At 43.2% G+C, this 21,888-nt stretch overlaps 1 protein-coding gene across 1 annotated transcript; it reads left to right on the top strand.

The window, feature by feature from the left end:
* The first annotated feature begins 16 nt into the window (after nt 1-16).
* nfe2l2a (nfe2 like bZIP transcription factor 2a) lies at nt 17-21,587 on the top strand. The gene is made up of 5 exons (XM_060930047.1): nt 17-223; nt 13,505-13,777; nt 17,342-17,437; nt 17,590-17,727; nt 19,957-21,587. Exons 1-5 carry the CDS (start codon nt 182-184, stop codon nt 21,166-21,168), a joined length of 1,761 nt encoding a protein of 586 aa, XP_060786030.1. The 5' UTR covers nt 17-181; the 3' UTR covers nt 21,169-21,587.
* The last annotated feature ends 301 nt before the right edge of the window (nt 21,588-21,888 follow it).

The raw sequence follows: 21,888 nt of genomic DNA, 5'->3' as shown, positions 1-21,888 counted from the left end.
CTGGGGCTTCCCGGAGATTTTCATAACTCCACTGACTGTATTTCCGTCATCATCGTTTGGTAGCGCGTCGAAGGTTATTTTAGGGTTTTATTTGTATTTCATTAAAAAAAAGAAAGAAATAGAGTGTCTACACAGTAGGAGTTACTTCGGAAAGGCAGACAGTAGCCTAAATTTCATCAAAATGATGGAGATTGAGTTACCTAAAGTGCACCCAAGCCAACAGGTAAATATTTTCTTAATATTTCGAGATGACAGTTTGTTTGTCTTGTGTATTTTGTATGTCCAAAAAAAAATTCTAACTTTGATTCAGGATAACAGTTTCCTTCAGTGGAGCGAACTGTACCGTATAAAGGGTGTGATGATGGGAACTTTTGATTTTGAGCTCGCGCTGAACATCACACAGACCGACAGACAGACGCTCAGACAGACAGACACTGCTGTGGTTTTAGCCTGAAAGTAATATCAGTCTCAGCTCAGTCGTGTTTACGGAATATCATCATTTAAAAAAAAAAAAACTAACTTGACGAGGAAATCATGATCAGTTTGTAGTGGCTCTCAGCGGTGTTTCCTGTGTTGTTTCTGAGATTGCGCTTCTTGAAGAAAATTCTGCCAAGTCATTGAAGCTGGGCCGTACAGCCAAACACAGTCCCGGAATTAAACACCAGATATCCTGCATTAGCCTGCCATAACCCTTCTTTATTGTCACGTGAGTGTGTAAGATCAGAAGCCGCGGTTGTTATTTTGTTTCAGTTTATCTCTCCATGCCCCTTCACTCAGCCCCACCGCGTGCCAGCTCGCGCTATCAGCTGCTTGTGTTCTCGCCTTTGCTCTGCACTTGGTGTTGCACAATCAGAGGAGGCGCTGTTTTGCAGACCGGTCTTGTCCAGATCGCTTTATGCTGACGTACTACAGGTGTTATACAATAGATTAATTTTCAGCAAGCTGAATCCAATACACAACAAACATTAACGGATTGACACCTCGATGGGCAAAAAGAAGGTGGCATTCTTTAAAAAATAATCCATATGAAACTGATTAATCTTGCACTGAAGAAGTGGGCTGGTGTAGTGGTTAGCACTGTCGCCTCACAGCAAGAAGGTCCGGGTTCGAGCCCCGTGGCTGGCGAGGGCCTTTCTGTGCGGAGTTTGCATGTTCTCCCCGTGTCCACGTGGGTTTCCTCCGGGTGCTCCGGTTTCCCCCACAGTCCAAAGACATGCAGGTTAGGTTAACTGGTGACTCTAAATTGACCGTAGGTGTGAATGGTTGTCTGTGTCTATGTGTCAGCCCTGTGATGACCTGGCGACTTGTCCAGGGTGTACCCCGCCTTTCACCCGTAGTCAGCTGGGATAGGCTCCAGCTTGCCTGCGACCCTGTAAGACAGGATAAAGCGGCTAGAGATAATGAGATGAGATGAGATGAATCCAATACACAATAAAAATTAACCGCAAAATCCTGAACAGGATTGACACCTCGATGGGCAAAAAGAAGGTGGCATTCTTTAAAAAATAATCCATATGAAACTGATTAATCTTGCACTGAAGAAGTGGGCTGGTGTAGTGGTTAGCGCTGTCGCCTCACAGCAAGAAGGTCCGGGTTCGAGCCCCGTGGCCGGTGAGGGCCTTTCTGTGCGGAGTTTGCATGTTCTCCCCGTGTCTGCGTGGGTTTCCTCCGGGTGCTCCGGTTTCCCCCACAGTCCAAAGACATGCAGGTTAGGTTAACTGGTGACTCTAAATTGACCGTAGGTGTGAATGGTTGTCTGTGTCTATGTGTCAGCCCTGTGATGACCTGGCGACTTGTCCAGGGTGTACCCCGCCTTTCACCCGTAGTCAGCTGGGATAGGCTCCAGCTTGCCTGCGACCCTGTAAGACAGGATAAAGCGGCTAGAGATAATGAGATGAGATGAGATGAATCCAATACACAATAAAAATTAACCGCAAAATCCTGAACAGGATTGACACCTCGATGGGCAAAAAGAAGGTGGCATTCTTTAAAAAATAATCCATATGAAACTGATTAATCTTGCACTGAAGAAGTGGGCTGGTGTAGTGGTTAGCGCTGTCGCCTCACAGCAAGAAGGTCCGGGTTCGAGCCCCGTGGCCGGTGAGGGCCTTTCTGTGCGGAGTTTGCATGTTCTCCCCGTGTCTGCGTGGGTTTCCTCCGGGTGCTCCGGTTTCCCCCACAGTCCAAAGACATGCAGGTTAGGTTAACTGGTGACTCTAAATTGACCGTAGGTGTGAATGGTTGTCTGTGTCTATGTGTCAGCCCTGTGATGACCTGGCGACTTGTCCAGGGTGTACCCCACCTTTCTCCCCTAGTCAGCTGGGATAGGCTCCAGCTTGCCTGCAACCCTGTAGAAGGATAAAGCGGCTAGAAATAATGAGATGAGGATTGACACCTCAATGGGCAAAAAGAAGGTGACATTCTTTAAAAAATAATCCATATGAAACTGATTAATCTTGCACTGAAGAAGAATATATGTGGGCTGGTGTAGTGGTTAACACCGTCGCCTCACAGCAAGAAGGTTTTGGGTTCGAGCCCAGTGGCCGACAGGGGCCTCCCCGTGTCTGCGTGGGTTTCCTCCGGGTGCTCCGGTTTCCCCTACAGTCCAAAGATAGGTGTGAACGGTTGTTAGTCTGTGTGTCAGCCCTGCGATAACCTGACAACTTGTCCAGGGTGTACTCCGCCTCTCACACATAGTCAGCTGGGATAGGCTCCAGCTTGCCTGCGACCCTGTAGAAGGATAAAGCGGCTAGAAATAATGAGATGAGATGAGATGAGATGAGGATTGACACCTCGATGGGCAAAAAGAAGGTGACATTCTTTAAAAAATAATCCATATGAAACTGATTAATCTTGCACTGAAAAAGAATATATGTGGGCTGGTGTAGTGGTTAGCACTGTCGCCTCACAGCAAGAAGGTTCTGGGTTCGAGCCCAGTGGCTGACAGGGGCCTCCCCGTGTCTGCGTGGGTTTCCTCCGGGTGCTCCGGTTTCCCCTACAGTCCAAAGATAGGTGTGAACGGTTGTTAGTCTGTGTGTCAGCCCTGCAATAACCTGGCGACTTGTCCAGGGTGTACTCCGCCTCTCACACATAGTCAGCTGGGATAGGCTCCAGCTTGCCTGCGACCCTGTAGGACAGGATAAGCGGCTACAGATAATGGATGGATGGTGCAGCGGGTAACACTGTCGCCTAATAGCAAGCAGGTGCGGGGTACGAACCTGCCGGTCAACTTGGAGCTTTTATGTAGGGAGTTTGAGTGTTCTCACTGTGCCTGCACAGATTTGCTCCAGTTTCCTCTGTTTAGCACTGTCGCCTCACAGCAGGAAGGTCCTGGGTTCGAGCCCAGCAGCCGACGAGGGCCTTTCTGTGTGGAGTTTGCATGTTCTCCCCATGTCTGCGTGGGTTTCCTGCCACAGTCCAAAGATATGCAGGTTAGGTTAATTGGTGGCTCTAAATTGACCGTGAGTGTGAATGGCTGTGTGTGTGTGTCAGCCCCGCGATGAGCTGGCGACTTGTCCAGGGTGTACCCCGCCTCTCGCCCATGGTCAGCTGGGATAGGCTCCAGCTTGCCCCCTGCGACCCCGCACAGGATAAGCGGTTACAGATAAAGCAAACAAAACATGTCCAGATCGCTTTATGCTAACGTACTACAGCTGTTATACAATACACGATAGACTAGTACAGGATTCATTTTCAACAATCTGAATCCAATATACAACCCCAATTCCAAAAAAGTTGGGACAAAGTACAAATTGTAAATAAAAACGGAATGCAATGATGTGGAAGTTTCAAAATTCCATATTTTATTCAGAATAGAACATAGATGACATATCAAATGTTTAAACTGAGAAAATGTATCATTTAAAGAGAAAAATTAGGTGATTTTAAATTTCATGACAACACATCTCAAAGTTGGGACAAGGCCATGTTTACCACAGTGAGACATCCCCTTTTCTCTTTACAACAGTCTGTAAACGTCTGGGGACTGAGGAGACAAGTTGCTCAAGTTTAGGGATAGGAATGTTAACCCATTCTTGTCTAATGTAGGATTCTAGTTGCTCAACTGTCTTAGGTCTTTTTTGTCGTATCTTCCGTTTTATGATGCGCCAAATGTTTTCTGTGGGTGAAAGATCTGGACTGCAGGCTGGCCAGTTCAGTACCCGGACCCTTCTTCTACGCAGCCATGATGCTGTAATTGATGCAGTATGTGGTTTGGCATTGTCATGTTGGAAAATGCAAGGTCTTCCCTGAAAGAGACGTCGTCTGGATGGGAGCATATGTTGCTCTAGAACCTGGATATACCTTTCAGCATTGATGGTGTCTTTCCAGATGTGTAAGCTGCCCATGCCACACGCACTAATGCAACCCCATACCATCAGAGATGCAGGCTTCTGAACTGAGCGCTGATAACAACTTGGGTCGTCCTTCTCCTCTTTAGTCCGAATGACACGGTGTCCCTGATTTCCATAAAGAACTTCAAATTTTGATTCGTCTGACCACAGAACAGTTTTCCACTTTGCCACAGTCCATTTTAAATGAGCCTTGGCCCAGAGAAGACGTCTGCGCTTCTGGATCTTGTTTAGATATGGCTTCTTCTTTGAACTATAGAGTTTAGCTGGCAACGGCGGATGGCACGGTGAATTGTGTTCACAGATAATGTTCTCTGGAAATATTCCTGAGCCCATTTTGTGATTTCCAATACAGAAGCATGCCTGTATGTGATGCAGTGCCGTCTAAGGGCCCGAAGATCACGGGCACCCAGTATGGTTTTCCGGCCTTGACCCTTACGCACAGAGATTCTTCCAGATTCTCTGAATCTTTTGATGATATTATGCACTGTAGATGATGATATGTTCAAACTCTTTGCAATTTTACACTGTCAAACTCCTTTCTGATATTGCTCCACTATTTGTCGGCGCAGAATTAGGGGGATTGGTGATCCTCTTCCCATCTTTACTTCTGAGAGCCGCTGCCACTCCAAGATGCTCTTTTTATACCCAGTCATGTTAATGACCTGTTGCCAATTGACCTAATGAGTTGCAATTTGGTCCTCCAGCTGTTCCTTTTTTGTACCTTTAACTTTTTCAGCCTCTTATTGCCCCTGTCCCAACTTTTTTGAGATGTGTTGCTGTCATGAAATTTCAAATGAGCCAATATTTGGCATGAAATTTCAAAATGTCTCACTTTCGACATTTGATATGTTGTCTATGTTCTACTGTGAATACAATATCAGTTTTTGAGATTTGTAAATTATCACATTCTGTTTTTATGTACAATTTGTACTTTGTCCCAACTTTTTTGGAATCGGGATTGTACAACAAACATTAACCGCAAAATCCTGAACAGGATTGACACCTCGATGGGCGTGGCCTCAGTCCAAGAAGAAGAAGAAGGTGACATTATTTAAAAAATATTCCATATGAAACAGTTTCATATGGATTATTTTTAAAATATTGTCACTTTCTTTTTCTTCTTGCACTGAAGAAGAATATATGTGGGGTGGTGCAGCGGGTAGCACTGTCACCTCATAGCAAGCAGGTGCTGGGTTTGAACCTGCCTGTCAACTTGGAGCCTTTATGTAGGGAGTTTGAGTGTTCTCACCATGCCTGCACAGATTTCCTCCAGGTGCTCCAGTTTCCTCTGTTTAGCACTGTCGCTTCACAGCAAGAAGGTCCTGGGTTCGAGCGCAGCAGCCGACGAGGGCCTTTCTGTGTGGAGTTTGCATGTTCTCCTTGTGGGTTTCCTCCGGGTGCTCCGGTTTCCCCCACAGTCCAAAGACATGCAGGTTAGGCTAATTGGTGGCTCTAAATTGACCGTAGGTGTGAATGTGAGTGTGAATGGTTGTTTGTCTCTGTGCGACTTGTCCAGGGTGTACCCCGCCTCTCGCCCATAGTCAGGTGGGATAGGCTCCAGCTTGACTGCGACCCTGTACAGGATAAGCGGCTACAGATGATGGATGGATATCTCGCTGTGTTAGTCCTGTGATAGATTGGCTAGATTTTCCTCATCTAACCTTCTTCTTCCTCCTTGTCCAACACTGTTGCTACCGTAGGTCAGGGTCCATATGGACCAGATTGATCCACATGTCATATTAATTGGAGCATGATTTTACACCGGATGCCCTTCCTGCCATGACCCTCCTATTTCTGGGCTTGGGAAGCAACCATTTCTGCACACAGTCACACCTATAGGCAATTTAGATCAGTCTAACTACATGTCTTTGGACTGTGAGAGGAAACCCACGCAGACATGGGGAGAACATACAAACTCCACACATAAAGGCCCCCACTGGCCACTGGGCTCAAACCCAGAACCTTCTTGCTGTGAGGCAACAGTGCTAACCTCTACACCACCTCTCACCTACTATCAGCTGGGATTGGCCCCAGCTCACCTGTGATTCTCAGTGGATAAGTGGTGTATCTGTGTTAAAGCAGATCTGATTTCATGTCACTGCAGTATTTGAATAGTGCCAATAATGTAAGGTTAGATTGTAATTAGGACACTGTTCACCTCTCAGTCTCTGTTCTAACTTTTACTCTGGGACAATAGAGGTGTTTAACAATAAACAGGTTCAGCAAGCAGATCCGTCATCTCTGTAAAATAGAAAATGCTGTTTTAGACAGCAAAACAACTGAACTCTTTCAGTTCCCTTATTTTCAAAGAAGAGGAAGTGATAATATGTTCTTGAGTTCGGTTTACGTGCCTGTTTTCCTTGTGTTTGTGTGGGTTTCCACCTACCTCCCAAAAACATGCCGGTAGGTGGCTTGGCTATGAGAAATTGACCCCAGGATGAGTGAATGAGCGTGTGAATGTATGTACGCATGGTGCCCTGTTCTGAACTGGTGTCCCATCTACACTGAGAACTAAAGGTACTTTTCATTGTTACTGGAGTGGAGCCACCATGGGGAGATCTTTTGTACCTTTAGCATATATCTTTTACCTAAAAATGTGAGTATAGTATACCTTTAAAATATTTTAAGGTACAGTGTTGGACCCGGGCGGCACGGTGGTGTAGTGGTTAGCGCTGTCGCCTCACAGCAAGAGGGTCCGGGTTCGAGCCCCGTGGCCGGCGAGGGCCTTTCTGTGCGGAGTTTGCATGTTCTCCCCGTGTCCGCGTGGGTTTCCTCTGGGTGCTCCGGTTTCCCCCACAGTCCAAAGACATGCAGGTTAGGTTAACTGGTGACTTTAAATTGACCGTAGGTGTGAATGGTTGTCTGTGTCTATGTGTCAGCCCTGTGATGACCTGGCGACTTGTCCAGGGTGTACCCCGCCTCTCGCCCATAGTCAGCTGGGATAGGCTCCAGCTTGCCTGCGACCCTGTAGAACAGGATAAAGCAGCTAGAGATAATGAGATGAAATGAGAAGCCCAGGGTGCAGTGTGACCCTGACCAGGAAAACCGGTTACTCTAAATGAGTAAATGAATGAATAAGGAAATGATATTTAAGCACTCATCTTTATCTGAAACACGCCTCGATTGTGCAATTCTACATCCTTTTTTAGTCCGAGAAAGCGCATACATTTCAAATGTAGTAATGAACACCTTATACCAGTGCTGGAATTCAGCACAGTGAGATGATTGTGTGCGCTCTCATACACTTACCGTACAGAACCTGGTAATTAACTGGTGAGTTAAATCAGATGTTTTTGAGCAGAGAAATCCCAAAACTGTGATGGATTTGTGGTGGACACAAATTATACACCCCTGCATTATACAAATGTGACCGAGATATAAACAACGAAACCTAATTCCAGAAGTTATAATAAACCTGTCGACCGACAACGCAAGAAAGACAAGTCACAGGTCAAATCATTACATGCATCAGTCACAAAATACGTACTTTACATTAGCTATGATATGATACGCTCAGCACTAAATATAGTTAATGTTTGAGGATTTTGTCATTACATGTCCAGAAAATAATATTTTTGTAATATAGTAGTTATTAAAGGTAGCTATGTACAATGTGGAGTTAAAAAAATTCATTAAAAACATTTACTATTAGTTGTGGTCAGAAGGAATTTTAGGAATGAACAGTATTCACAAGTAAATTAATAAAGTACTTTACTAATCATAAAGTAAATTAGTCAATTAAAGTAAATTTTAAAGTATTTGAAATGTAAATGTCAAATTTTGCTCCATTTTAAAAATTGAGAAACATGGCACAAATGTCATTCTACAAGCTTCCATAGGATCTAGACAACAAATCGAAGTTCGGTAAGTTTTTTTTTTATACTTTGGGGCAGTGAAGCATTGCATACACACTCTCTGTTGTTCAAATGATTATTTCCTGAAAGTGCATTGTGTATATACTTTGTACATCATGAGATATATACAGGTTTTTTTTTTTTTCTATTTTTTTTCTGTATGTTTGTGTAGTTTGATGTTTGTTTGAGTGTTTTCTCCACCGGTTGTGGTGTAGCTCCGGACCTAGTTTTGGGCGTCGGTTCCCTCCAGGCCTTGGTTCGCCATGGGCGATGCCTGTGCTCCCAGCTGTGGACTGCATTGAGCTCGTTGCTCATTTTACTTCATGGTTGTCCAGCGCTCTGTGCTTTAACGCTTGGCGTGATGTTCCGAGCGATGTTGCTCGGTGGTGTCGCGGCGGCTGTGCAGGCGGTTTGGGACACACCAGCGCTCTGCGTGGCGGAGCTTCTCTGCTCGCTTTGTGGATCCATGGCGTGGTGTTTGAGCGATGTTGCTGACGGTGTCACGGCGGCAGTGCTGGAGATGTGGGACTTGTTTTCGTGCGCCTTTTGGTGGGACTGTGGCTGCTACACTGCGGGAATTACATCCTGACCCCTACTTGGTGGACTTTTTACTTTTTATTTATTTATTTTTTTTCTTTCTTTGTCTACTGTTTATCTATTGTCTGTATCTGTGTGTGTGTGATTGTGTGTGTGTATGTTTGAACTTCCTGTAAAGCGTCTTTGAGTACCATGAAAAGCGCTATACAAAACAGATGTAGTATTATTATTATTATTATTAAGGTTTGACCTGTGTGAATAACCTCTAGTTCATATTCTCCAAAAGGCACCTGGGTCTAGTGTGGCCAGGGTACTCGCCGTCAAGCTCATCATGATGTTATGCCAGACATTTTTTGAGATACTTTACACCAGGGGTGTCCAAACTGATCCGTAAAGGGCCGTGTGGCTGCAGGTTTTCATTCCAGCCATGCAGCAGCACACCTGACTTGGCTCATTCAATCAACTGAACTGTCTTCACACAGTCAAATACTTGCAGCCACACCCACCCTTAATAAAAGGGTGGGTGTGTCAGTTGACTGAATAAGCCAAATTAGGTGTGCTGCTGCATGGCTGGAATGAAAACCTGCAGCCACACGGCCCTTTACGGATCAGTTTGGACACCCCTGCTTTACACATTCATAATTTTCACAAAAAAAAAAGGTGGAAAAGTATTCAGCAATTGTCGCTTCTGATTGAACCCTAATTAGGTACAGTCCTGTGCCCTGTGGAAGCAAAAATCTCGATGGGGGCATTAAGCTGGATCTTAGCACACATGGTTAATAGGTAAACCTATTTTGGCCAATAACATACAGCTTCTGGAAATGTATGTCTTAAAAGCTGCTTGTAGGTTGCTGAGCAGGTTAGCTTATTAGCATACCAGAGCTGGCATTAACTTTATAAGGGCAAGTGCATCATATACAAACATAATTTAATCTTCAGAGATTTTGATGATATAAAGTTATTGAGTTTCAGCACTTGCCTCTAGGCTTGGTACCGTATGAATCAAAGGAAGTGTTGAATGGCAAATTGGCTCTTGGGTAGATAATTAACCTTGGCATTTAACCATCCTTACCCTACATTTTAGTGACGTACTCACAACCCTGTTCTCCACAGCATTGCCGTTCACCTCTGACACCGTGACAAGTTATGAAAGTATGAAATACTCCTACAGAAACACTCCCACCTGTAAAGACATCCAAGTCAAACAAACTAATACTTCCATCCATTGTGTCCATTAAACAGAGAGAAAGAGAGATTTGTACGGTATGCGTGTAAGAGGTCAACTTAGGTATCTTGTTAGACGTATCCGTTGAGTTCTGGTTTAGATATTTCATCACACCCGTCCTCCCTCCACCCTTCCGTGGCTATAATCTGGGCCTGGAAAGTGTATCTGCTCGAGCAGATTAATGATACATAGAAAACTCGCATTGCTGATGTAACTGCCAGTTAATGTCTGTGGTGCAAAAGGTGCTGGGATGGCTTTAATATAACCCAGAAATTATTGAGTTCAGTGCTGACAAAGACACACACACACACACACACACGAGTTTGTCTCTTTTTTATTAAACAAACAAACACTTTTGCATGTGTATGCATGGTTTTATCTTAAGTTGGTGAGGACCACAAAGACATCTCCACAAAGATAGGTACATCTGACCATTTTTGTTCTTGTGGTGACCAAGATATAAAAACATGCCCATAACCCCCCCCCCCCACACACACACACACACACACACACACTCACTCATTGCTGACCAGAACTGTTATTTGGAATTTAACACCTACGTTTATCTGTTTTCTTTATTTCTATAACTACTGGGTTTGCTTTGAAGTGTTTCATTTCACAAATTGTGATTCATTTGCACTACATACTTTATTTTTTCTGTTTTTAAGATTTTGAAACGGCGGCACGGTGGTGTAGTGGTTAGCGCTGTCGCCTCACAGCAAGAAGGTCCTGGGTTCGAGCCCCGGGGCCGGCGAGGGCCTTTCTGTGTGGAGTTTGCATGTTCTCCCCGTGTCCGCGTGGGTTTCCTCCGGGTGCTCCGGTTTCCCCCACAGTCCAAAGACATGCAGGTTAGGTTAACTGGTGGCTCTAAATTGACCGTAGGTGTGAATGTGAGTGTGAATGGTTGTCTGTGTCTATGTGTCAGCCCTGTGATGACCTGGCGACTTGTCCAGGGTGTACCCCGCCTTTCGCCCATAGTCAGCTGGGATAGGTTCCAGCTTGCCTGCGACCCTGTAGAAGGATAAAGCGGCTAGAGATAATGAGATGAAGATTTTGAAACCAACAAATACTATGCAAATTCATTTCAGCAATACAGATTCAGTTTGCGACTCTACGTGTCGTAGAGCTTTTTACATTTTCACTTCCACCTGCTCACATGTGAGAATATGGCTGTTTCCATATAATTAGGCCAGAACCTCTTAACCACTTCTGCTTTGTATAGTCCCTGTTGTTTTTTTTTTTTTTTCTGGGTGGCAGGCCTTGTGATCAGAAAATGAAGGAAGTACATTTTTTATAGCCTTAACAGGCAGAGTCACATGCCACTGCATCATTCTCTGACCTACACAGACTTTACACAATACTCTAGTGATTACGCTATTTCCTTTTTGTAAATAGGCTGGAGACTGAAAAGATGGAGGGAGGAGAATGAGAAAGCCTAACTGTTTATCTTTGGACATTCTTGACCTTAGGGCTGTTAAGAGCTGTGTGATTTCATCCATTACATGTAGAAAGCAAGCTTTTTGAAGACTTGTTTCTCATTAACTCTCTTTTCAGTCATTTATTTCTATCACACAACTGTGTGATATGTAACATTTGAAGGTACTGTAGGCCGTATGTTTCTTATGCCTCGCTTCGGTTAATTATTTAGTCTTCCTTGAGGTTCTGTCCAGTCACTGAAGCTTAACTAAGGCCCTGTCCACACGGCAACGGATTCAGGTGAATCTGATACAATTGTTTATCGTTTCGGCCTGGCGTCCACACAGCACCGGCATTTTGGGTGCCCCAAAACGCAATCTTTTGAGAACGGGTTCCAGAGTGGAAAGATCTGGCAACGTTGCCGTTGCAAAGTCGTCTGGATGAGTAGAACGGATTTGTTTACGATGACGTCACAACCACATGACTGTGAGTGCTTCACGCCGGGTAGAAGTGTAACGAACTCGATGCGAGTTGTCAACAAATCCTATAACTTGGTTCATGAAACGCGCTTACAAAATATTTTCACTGTGAATATTTATTGTGTAATGGTGCAGAGAGAGAGAGAGAATAGCCCTTAGGGCAGAGTCAATCCCGCCAGCAAAAATAGGGAAAAAAAAGGAGCGATCTCACCTCTTCAGATGTTGGTTTAAGTCCTACAATACATTCCTCAAAAAGGGCGTAGAAGAACAAATTAATCCATCAACGTGTAGCATTCAATTTATTCCGGACCATTAAAGACGCCGCCTTCCGCATAGAATCATACGTCATCCTCGCCGCCATATTGGATAGGTCAAAGCGGAGAATAAAGATGCCTCATTCATGTGCTGCGTTTAACTGTACCAACAGGTTTACCGACCAAACGAGTTCACATGGGATTACCTTTCACAGGTGAGACTGGAAAAATACTTTTCATTGTATTTGGTCATTATAATGTAATTTTAAGAAAAGATTTTTCTGACTTAGTGGCTAATATGAAGTCTCGCGCATAATAGTTTATGCGCATGCGTCCTTACTTCTTCTATTGTTCTGGTGTCTCCGAAGGGACCGTCTTACAGTGCCCCTAGAGGTGTGGCATGTGTATTGCATCATTTTCAGCAAGCGTTGTGTTGCCATATGGACCTGATATTTTACCGATCGTTGCCCATGTGGACGCGATATTTTTTTAAATAACATCTCGTTGCCGTTGTCGTGTGGATGTAGCCTAACATTAGACATTTAGCTCCAATCAGCGTATGTACCTTTGCTATACTGTATATGCGTACATGAAATATTTCCCTGCCCAGGGTGCTAATAAAAATCCATTTTAGCCTCCAGCCTTTTAAAACCTAAGTTTTATTCTATAGTACGTATGTGCTGGTAGGTTTGTTCTGTTTTGTTTTTTTTTGTTTTTTCCTCCCTAGGCAGGTCCTTGGCATGTTTTAGCCAGAGAGAGACATGGTCATTATTTAGACTGATATCAAGGTTACCTCAACAAACTCTGATAAGAAGGACACAACAGACTCACAAGTGGCCTTCTGTCTTTGCCGTTTTAACACTCTGGTCATGTACACAACAATTACATGACATACAGTGTAACTTAACTTGTGCTTGCTCAGCATACAGATTCAGCTAGTACATGAGTTAAAAGACGTTAAGGAAGATTGTGCCAGCATGTTATACAGTTTGTTTGTTTTTTTTAATACGGTCAGCAGTAAAAGCATTTTCCCTTGCTGGCAGCGTTGTTTATATAGTAAACTTGCTCTGACAAGATTAACCCAGTTTTCCTCAATGCGGTGCCAGAACAGAACACACCCAGTTTGTAATTCTTTGTAGACTAAGTTTTGAAGATTAGCAAAATGTGGGTGGATTGATGTAATGTGAAGAAAGAGGAGACCAGCATCTATTGTTCATGCCTGTGTCCTCTACAATGCATTCATGATAAGATTTGTGAGCTGGGCTCGGCTGAGCTGTGTGCTCACTGCTGCATAGCAAAAAAAAAAAAAAACATCCCCAGAGAGCCACAGGGCGTGGTGGAAAGGTGCTGAATGGTGCTGTTTCTCTCCCCCCCTCTTTCTTTGTAGGATATGGATCTGATTGATATCCTGTGGAGGCAGGATATAGACCTGGGAGCAGGCAGAGAGGTGTTTGACTTCAGCTACAGACAGAAGGAGGTGCAGCTGCAGCGGCAGAAGGAGCTGGAGGAGGAGGAGAGACAGCAGAAAGTGAGGGAACAGGAGAAGGCACTTCTTGCCCAGCTACAGCTCGATGAAGAGACTGGAGAGTTTGTGCCTCGGCCCACGTCGACCAACAACGCTCTAACGCAGACTAACACTGTGCCTGCTGAAATCACACAGGTACACACACACACACTCACAAGCGCACACAGCCTCAAATAACCTTCTGATGCAAACTAACAAAGCCGTGGTTTCATCACAGGTAGACACGCACACAAAAGTAGGGTTGGGCGAAATAACGATAACATATCTATATGGTCATATACTTCTCTGAGATATCAATAACACCAGCAGTACTTTTGTAACACTTGCTGAGCAAATGTTACTCATAGGAGTAAAGAGCTGATTGGACACAGTGCAATACATAATATCTTAACGGGTGAAAGTATCTTGATTATACAGTAGTCAAGGCCATCTAGTATTTCTTAAACTTACAATAAGCCAAACTGTAATTTATTATATAATATAAAACCAAACAATAAATTTAAGCTAAAGCTTGAAATGTGTAAAAGCATCTAAAACAGATCTTGTATACAGATCTAATATTTGCTTTATAATAATTTCATAAGGGCGGCACGGTGGTGTAGTGGTTAGCGCTGTCGCCTCACAGCAAGAAAGTCCGGGTTCGAGCCCCGTGGCCGGCGAGGGCCTTTCTGTGTGGAGTTTGCATGTTCTCCCCGTGTCCACGTGGGTTTCCTCCGGGTGCTCTGGTTTCCCCCAAAGACATGCAGGTTAGGTTAACTGGTGACTCTAAATTGACCGTAGGTGTGAATGTGAGTGTGAATGGTTGTCTGTGTCTATGTGTCAGCCCTGTGATGACCTGGCGACTTGTCCAGGGTGTACCCCGCCTTTCGCCCGTAGTCAGCTGGGATAGGCTCCAGCTTGCCTGCGACCCTGTAGAACAGGATAAAGAGGCTAGAGATAATGAGATGAGATAATTTCATAAGAAATATTACATAAATTTGCCCAGATTCAAGACATTTTATTCTTATTTCAAACTTTCTTCTTTAGTTCAACCTTATGATCGATTTTAGATCAAATACATCAGTGTATGTTCTGAACACAAGTCAATCAAAGAGATTGGGCACGAGGAAAATCTGACCTTTTATGGAAAGTAGTTAACACGGTCAACATCACAAATTTACTTACATTTAAATACGGACCTAGAACTAGATTTCGGACCCCACTATACAGCACCAGTCAAAAGTTTGGACACACCTTCTAATGCAGTGTTTTTTCTTTATTTTTATTAATTAAAGACACTTCATCTGCTAAAGTAATGATGGATGTTGTTTCTCTTTACTTAGTTGAGCGGTTCCTGCCCTAATATGGATTACTACGGTTGTGGAATAGGGCTATTTACTGTATATTTTTTATTTACTCTATGATCTCACACGCATTACGAAGATGAGAAATTGCGCTAATTAGCTTTTGACGAGACACACCTGCTAATTGAAACGCATTCCAGGTGACTACCTCGTGAAAGTGGTTAAGATAATGCCAATAGTGCGTAAAGCGTCATCAAGGTAAACGCTGGCTACTTTGAAGAATCTAAAATATGAAGCTTTTTTTTTTAAAAAACACTTTTTTGTTTATCACGTAATTTCATATATTACAGAGACACGAGCGTTTTACTGGGAAATACAGCACTCATAATTTTCATACGTGTTACATCTGGAACGTGCAGATTCAAAACCGTGACATTTCTCTATATGTCACTCGTGAGGAAATCGATGAATTGTTTTCATAAATTTGGGCACTTTTTGTCAGTGTATCCATATAATAAAAAGAACACCACATATTGGCTTGAAGATATGAAGTTTACCTTCTCATGTTGAAAAACTCGCATTTATCATACAAAATACATCGCGGATCTGAGTGACATATTTAAATAATATTGGCTGGCTTTTTTTCGTGGTCTATCAGATATATTCCATTCAGCTAGCATGATATTGAACGGCTCGTTCAATATCATGCTAGCTGAATGGAATATATCTGACAGACCACGAAAAAAAGCCAGCCAATATTATTATTATTATTATTATTATTATTATACATACACACTCTTCATATCAGCATTCTCGAAGGCCAACACAAGCTTACCTGTGACTTGGTGCCGTTAGCGCAGCAGTCCAGTTGCCTTCTAGCCAGCGTAGTGTTAGCGCAGGCCAATGCTAGCTCAATCAAGCCAAATATTATTATTATTATAATTATTATTATTATTATTATTTTCCCTGTATAATTTACTTAGTTACTTTTAAAATCAACAGACAACTACACACAACAGAGCGACCTGGCAGCCAAAATTCTCTCAAAATCTTCCGCTTTTAACGAAGCAAACCTCATAGCCATGTTTGTTTACAAACAGTCATTTACTAGTGCGGAAGTTTTACATCTCCGACGTGTCTCTTTTCCAGTTTTTCAATGTCCGTTGGTATGTTTTTCTCTTGTAAATATGTGTAAAGAATATATAATAAAGTTTTGGTAGCCTTTCGGATGTTCAGTGTGTCTTCAGTTTCCAGTTTATTTATTTAGTGCTTAAATCTAGCACTGGATTAGCCTCGTCTTGTCTCTTACCCGGCTGACAAAGAAATGATTGCACGCATGCGCAGCAGAAAAGTTTTGTCATTGGATCTTCGCACGAGTTCTGACGTGTGACGTCGTGTTGTCTTGACAACGTGCAATATTATAACAATATTGCACGCTCATTCTCCTTTGGGTAGAGTGGCATAATATATGTAGGGTAAGCGATACGATAACAATATTGCATGCCATCAATAAACCCACTAGAAGGGAATATAATACATGTTTTTATTCCATGAAAAAAGTGGCCTGTATGTATAATAATTCCTGATACTTCAGTCCAGTGACGTCACTCCCAGTGTTTTCCAGCTGACTGGACGTGCATTTTCAAAATGGCGAACCGGTTCAAAATTAAAATTCTTTTGATTAACTTGCATATTTTTTTTAGTGGATGTGTCCATGTAATATAAAGAACATTACACGGTCGCGCGAAGATATGAAGTTTATCTTCTCCTGTTGAAAAATGTTTCACTCATTCGCTTCGCTCAGTCATGAAATATACATTCACCACTTAAAGATAAACTTCATATGTTCACGCAACTGTGTAATTATATATATATATTTCATAGTTTTGATGTCTTCAGTATTGTTCTATAATGTATAAAATGGTCCAAATACAGAAAAAAACTATGACTGAGTAGGTATGTCCAAACTTTTAACTGGTTGTGTGTGGGGTTTTTTTTGTGTGAAAATGCCTTCAAATATCATATGATATTTTTGCCTTATCGCACGCTGCTACACACATGCACGTCAAACCACCCCATCATTCAGTTCTAGGAAAACCCCACCCTCCTGTTAACCCAGTCGGGTGCAGCTGCCTGGTTGCTGGGTTACTGCTGCCATAGTGTAATTACGGGAACTCAGGTGGTTCAGGTTTCAGAGTAGATGGCTTGCAGCTTCAGAGAAACACCTCCCTATAACAGCTCTCCTCCTGTAATATTTATTTAGGTCTGTGTTAATGCTACAGCGTTTCACTGCTGAATTATTGATTGGAAATGGAGCAGAGACAAGAGTGTGAGATATCAGCAGTTGGTATGATGTCTTTCTTACTCTGGGTGTGAAATCAGTCTGATATTGATGCCGCCGGCCTTGTGCATACAGAATGTGGCATTCACAGAAGAGGATGGAGACGCCATGTCATTTGACGAGTGCATGCAGCTGCTGGCAGAGACGTTTCCTCTAGTGGAGCCAGCAGAGGTAAGCGAGGATTATAGCTTCTTATTATCACACACGCTCATCATAAAGTCATGTTAGCATTCTGAGTCACTTTATAATTATATGCCAAAATGAATGTGTTATTGAATATGTCTGACTCTGTGGCCTGGGTTTTTTTTTTTTTTTTTTTAAAGCCTGCTGCTCCTTGTCTGGATCCCTCCATTCCTCCCTGCACAGACAGCACCCATCTCATGATGCCTGGAGAAATACCCATGCTAACCCAGAATCCCCTGCTGCCAGGACCCCTGGACCAGACCTGGATGGATCTACAAGTATGACTCAGAACACACACACACATTCATGGGAAATTTTCAGAGACTTAAGAAAAAGTCATATTCAGACGTTATTAGTTTCTCAGGGTGATGATTGTAATAAAATGTTTGAACATCTTTTATGATGAAACGCTTGTCTCCAAATGGCTATAAATTACTTAGTCTGTAGATTCGTTCTCTTGCAAAACTTCTAATGTCAACAATTACGGACAGTTTTTTGGGGTTTTTTGAGTAAAGTAGGAATATTTGGCCAAAGTACTAAATCCTTTTCTAGATACAAAAGCTAAGAAGACTTAACATGGCATTTAGTGGTTTAAAATATATTCCAGTGCAGCATCAGTTTGTCAGTCCAGATAGTACTAGTAAACTGAATGTGGACAAAAACATATGAAGACATTACTGATCTGGACAAAAATAAAATTACAGGCCCTGTAATTATACCTTTACACCTGTAAAGGACCAAATTACCGCAGGTCCCATGTGAAACCTTTGTTGTCTGAATAGGGCTAAAGAAACAAGTGGTAGCAGTTGGGTTTCAACACGAGGAGTTCAGCTTACTGTTTGGCTACATGTCACGAGAGAGCCATAGATCCGCCATTTAGTATATCCCTGCGTGATCTAATTTCTACCTACTGTGGAGTTGTAAGCAACCACATAACCCCACTTTTATAGTCATACTGTTGACTAGCCGCTGCAGGAATGTTTGCTTCATTTGTTTTTGTTTTGTGTCTTACTATATTTGACGGGCGGCACGGTGGTGTAGTGGTTAGCGCTGTCGCCTCACAGCAAGAAGGTCCGGGTTCAAGCCCCGTGGCCGGCAAGGGCCTTGCTGTGTGGAGTTTGCATGTTCTCCCCGTGTCCGCGTGGGTTTCCTCCGGGTGCTCCGGTTTCCCCCACAGTCCAAAGACATGCAGGTTAGGTTAACTGGTGACTCTAAATTGACCGTAGGTGTGAATGTGAGTGTGAATGGTTGTCTGTGTCTATGTGTCAGCCCTGTGATGACCTGGCAACTTGTCCAGGGTGTACCCCGCCTTTCGCCCGTAGTCAGCTGGGATAGGCTCCAGCTTGCCTGCGACCCTGTAGAACAGGATAAAGCGGCTAGAGATAATGAGATGAGACTCTATTTGACAGAACTACACTACCGTTCAAAAGTTTGGGGTCACCCAGACAATTTTGTGTTTTCCATGAAAAGTCACACTTTTATTTACCACCATAAGTTGTAAAATGAATAGAAAATATAGTCAAGACATTTTTCTGGCCATTTTGAGCATTTAATCGACCCCACAAATGTGATGCTCCAGAAACTCAGTCTGCTCAAAGGAAGGTCAGTTTTATAGCTTCTCTAAAGAGCTAAACTGTTTTCAGCTGTGCTAACATGATTGTACAAGGGTTTTCTAATCATCCATTAGCCTTCTGAGGCAATGAGCAAACACATTGTACCATTAGAACACTGGAGGGGCGGCACGGTGGTGTAGTGGTTAGCGCTGTCGCCTCACAGCAAGAAGGTCCTGGGTTCGAGCCCCGGGGCCGGCAAGGGCCTTTCTGTGTGGAGTTTGCATGTTCTCCCCGTGTCCGCGTGGGTTTCCTCTGGGTGCTCCGGTTTCCCCCACAGTCCAAAGACATGCAGGTTAGGTTAACTGGTGACTCTAAATTGACCGTGAGTGTGAATGGTTGTCTGTGTCTATGTGTCAGCCCTGTGATGACCTGGTGACTTGTCCAGGGTGTACCCCGCCTTTCACCCATAGTCAGCTGGGATAGGCTCCAGCTTGCCTGCGACCCTGTAGAAGGATAAAGCGGCTAGAGATAATGAGATGAGATGAGAACACTGGAGTGAGAGTTGCTGGAAATGGGCCTCTATACACCTATGGAGATATTGCACCAAAAACCAGACATTTGCAGCTAGAATAGTCATTTACCACATTAGCAATGTATAGAGTGGATTTCTGATTAGTTTAAAGTGATCTTCGTTGAAAAGAACAGTGCTTTTCTTTCAAAAATAAGGACATTTCAAAGTGACCCCAAACTTTTGAACGGTAGTATATATCAATCAGCATGGTTAAAATGCTGCTTTAACCTGAAATAATTTTGGTGTTCTATGCCAAAGCCCACATAGACTCACTTCCTAACGAACAAACATTTCTAGAAGCTAACAGTTTGTTTTTGTTCTCACAGACAAAATAATAGGGGTGATTTACGTAAGTAACGCATTTATTTATTTATTTATTTTAGCACTGCCTGAACATTCAGGAGATCCTGGATATGCCTGGATATGTAAACCCTGCCCAGCCCGCCAATGTCCAGGATTCCAACTACAGCCAGTATCTGCCTAAACTAAGTGACGTCACCACTGGCACTGTTGATATGTGCTCTCCTGAATTCATGAACACGTATGACGGGGCTTTTAGTAATGTTAATCAGATGAGCATGAAAACCCCAGACATAAATGAACGCTTTGGACCAGATGAATTCTGCGACATGTTCTACCCTGATCTGGAGGCTAAAGTGAACAGTGCATCTCTTCCTTGTGAAGGGGGAAACACAGATGGACAGCTGGATGAGCTCCAAAATGCTCCTTTGCTCAAACCTATGGACCTGCATAGCCTGTCTCCTGGAAACTTCAGCACAGAAAAAATTGAAGACATGGCTGAATTCCCAGATTCAGATTCTGGTGTGTCCCTTGATACCAGTCCGAAAACAAGCTCTCCCGGAAAGTCCCAGCATGGCGATGGCTCTGTTGGATTCAGTGACTCAGACATGGATGAGATGGAGAGTGGCCCTGGGAGCATGGAATCTGATTATGCTGAGATGTTTCCTCTGCTGTTCCAGAGTGACAGCCCTCAACAGTCACTTCTGGAAAAATCCGGAATAACTCAGACACAGGAGGAGACTGTTAAACAACCGAAGACTGAGCAGGCAGAGGCGAGTGGATACTCTAAGCAACCCTTCACCAAAGACAAGCAGAAAAAGCACTCGGAAGCACGGCTCTCGCGTGACGAGGAGAGAGCAAGAGCCTTGCAGATCCCATTTCCTGTGGACGTGATCATCAACCTGCCAGTGGACGACTTTAACGAGATGATGGCCAAGCACCAGTTGAACGAGGCACAGCTCGCACTTGTGCGTGACATTCGCCGGCGTGGCAAGAACAAGGTAGCAGCGCAAAATTGTCGCAAGCGCAAGATGGAGAATATCATGGGCCTGGAGTACGAGCTGGACTCGCTGAAGGAGGAGAAGGAGCGTCTGATGAAGGAGAAGAGCAAAAACAGCAGCAGTCTAAGAGAGATGAAGCAGCAGCTCAGCTCGTTGTATCTGGAGGTGTTCAGCATGCTGAAGGATGAGCAGGGAAAGCCCTACTCCCCTAACGACTACTCCCTTCAGCAGACATCAGATGGCACTGTCTTCCTTGTCCCTCGCATTAAAAAGACTCTTGTTAAGAGCAACTAGCACTTTTTCTGCTTCTTCTCTTTCTTGGCACTACATAATTCTGTAGCTAAGTACTATGCAAAAGAAGAAAAAAAAAAGTTTATAGGCATTTTTTGCTTAATCTTTAGCAGTAAAGATGGCAGAACTATTATATAGTTTTTGCTTATTCTACTTTCTTAATATTCCTAATATCTCCTATATTTTGTACTTCTTTATATTTTATCTGAGAATGTTTTATCTTAATGGTTTGTAAATACATTTATACTTTATTTGCTTTTGGAATATCAAACATACCGTATTGTACTGTTTTAGAATGCTACTAATTGTGTTGCAATCACTGGCACTCAAAGTCTGTTTTTATATCTTAATTTAAAATTCTATTGCAATGTTATCACTTGACTTAGTGCTTTATACAAAAATAAACCATTCATTTAATTTTACTTGAAATCTGTTACTGAGGGTGATTTATCTGATAAGCCTAAAACAATTTACAGTGGGACAATTATATCTACATAATCCATTATAAAGAACAAAAGTGTGTGCGTGTGTGTAACCAGACACACAAGTTCAAACTGTTCTAAACCTGGCCGCGTAAAAGCACATTTTATCTGACAGGCCTCTATTGTTTGAATGTTGAAACCTACAATATGGTTCCTCTCAGCCCTGCTGGACAAACACAGAGCTGTACACATTGTAGTGTTTGCACCACCAGGCTCTTTCACCTACAACCATTATCTCTGA

The sequence above is a fragment of the Neoarius graeffei genome, chromosome 9, assembly GCF_027579695.1.
Source record: "Neoarius graeffei isolate fNeoGra1 chromosome 9, fNeoGra1.pri, whole genome shotgun sequence".
In the NCBI taxonomy this organism is placed as follows: Eukaryota; Metazoa; Chordata; class Actinopteri; order Siluriformes; family Ariidae; genus Neoarius; species Neoarius graeffei.
The sequence above is the reverse complement of the archived record's forward strand: the minus strand, read 5'-3'. Positions and strand labels throughout refer to the sequence as shown.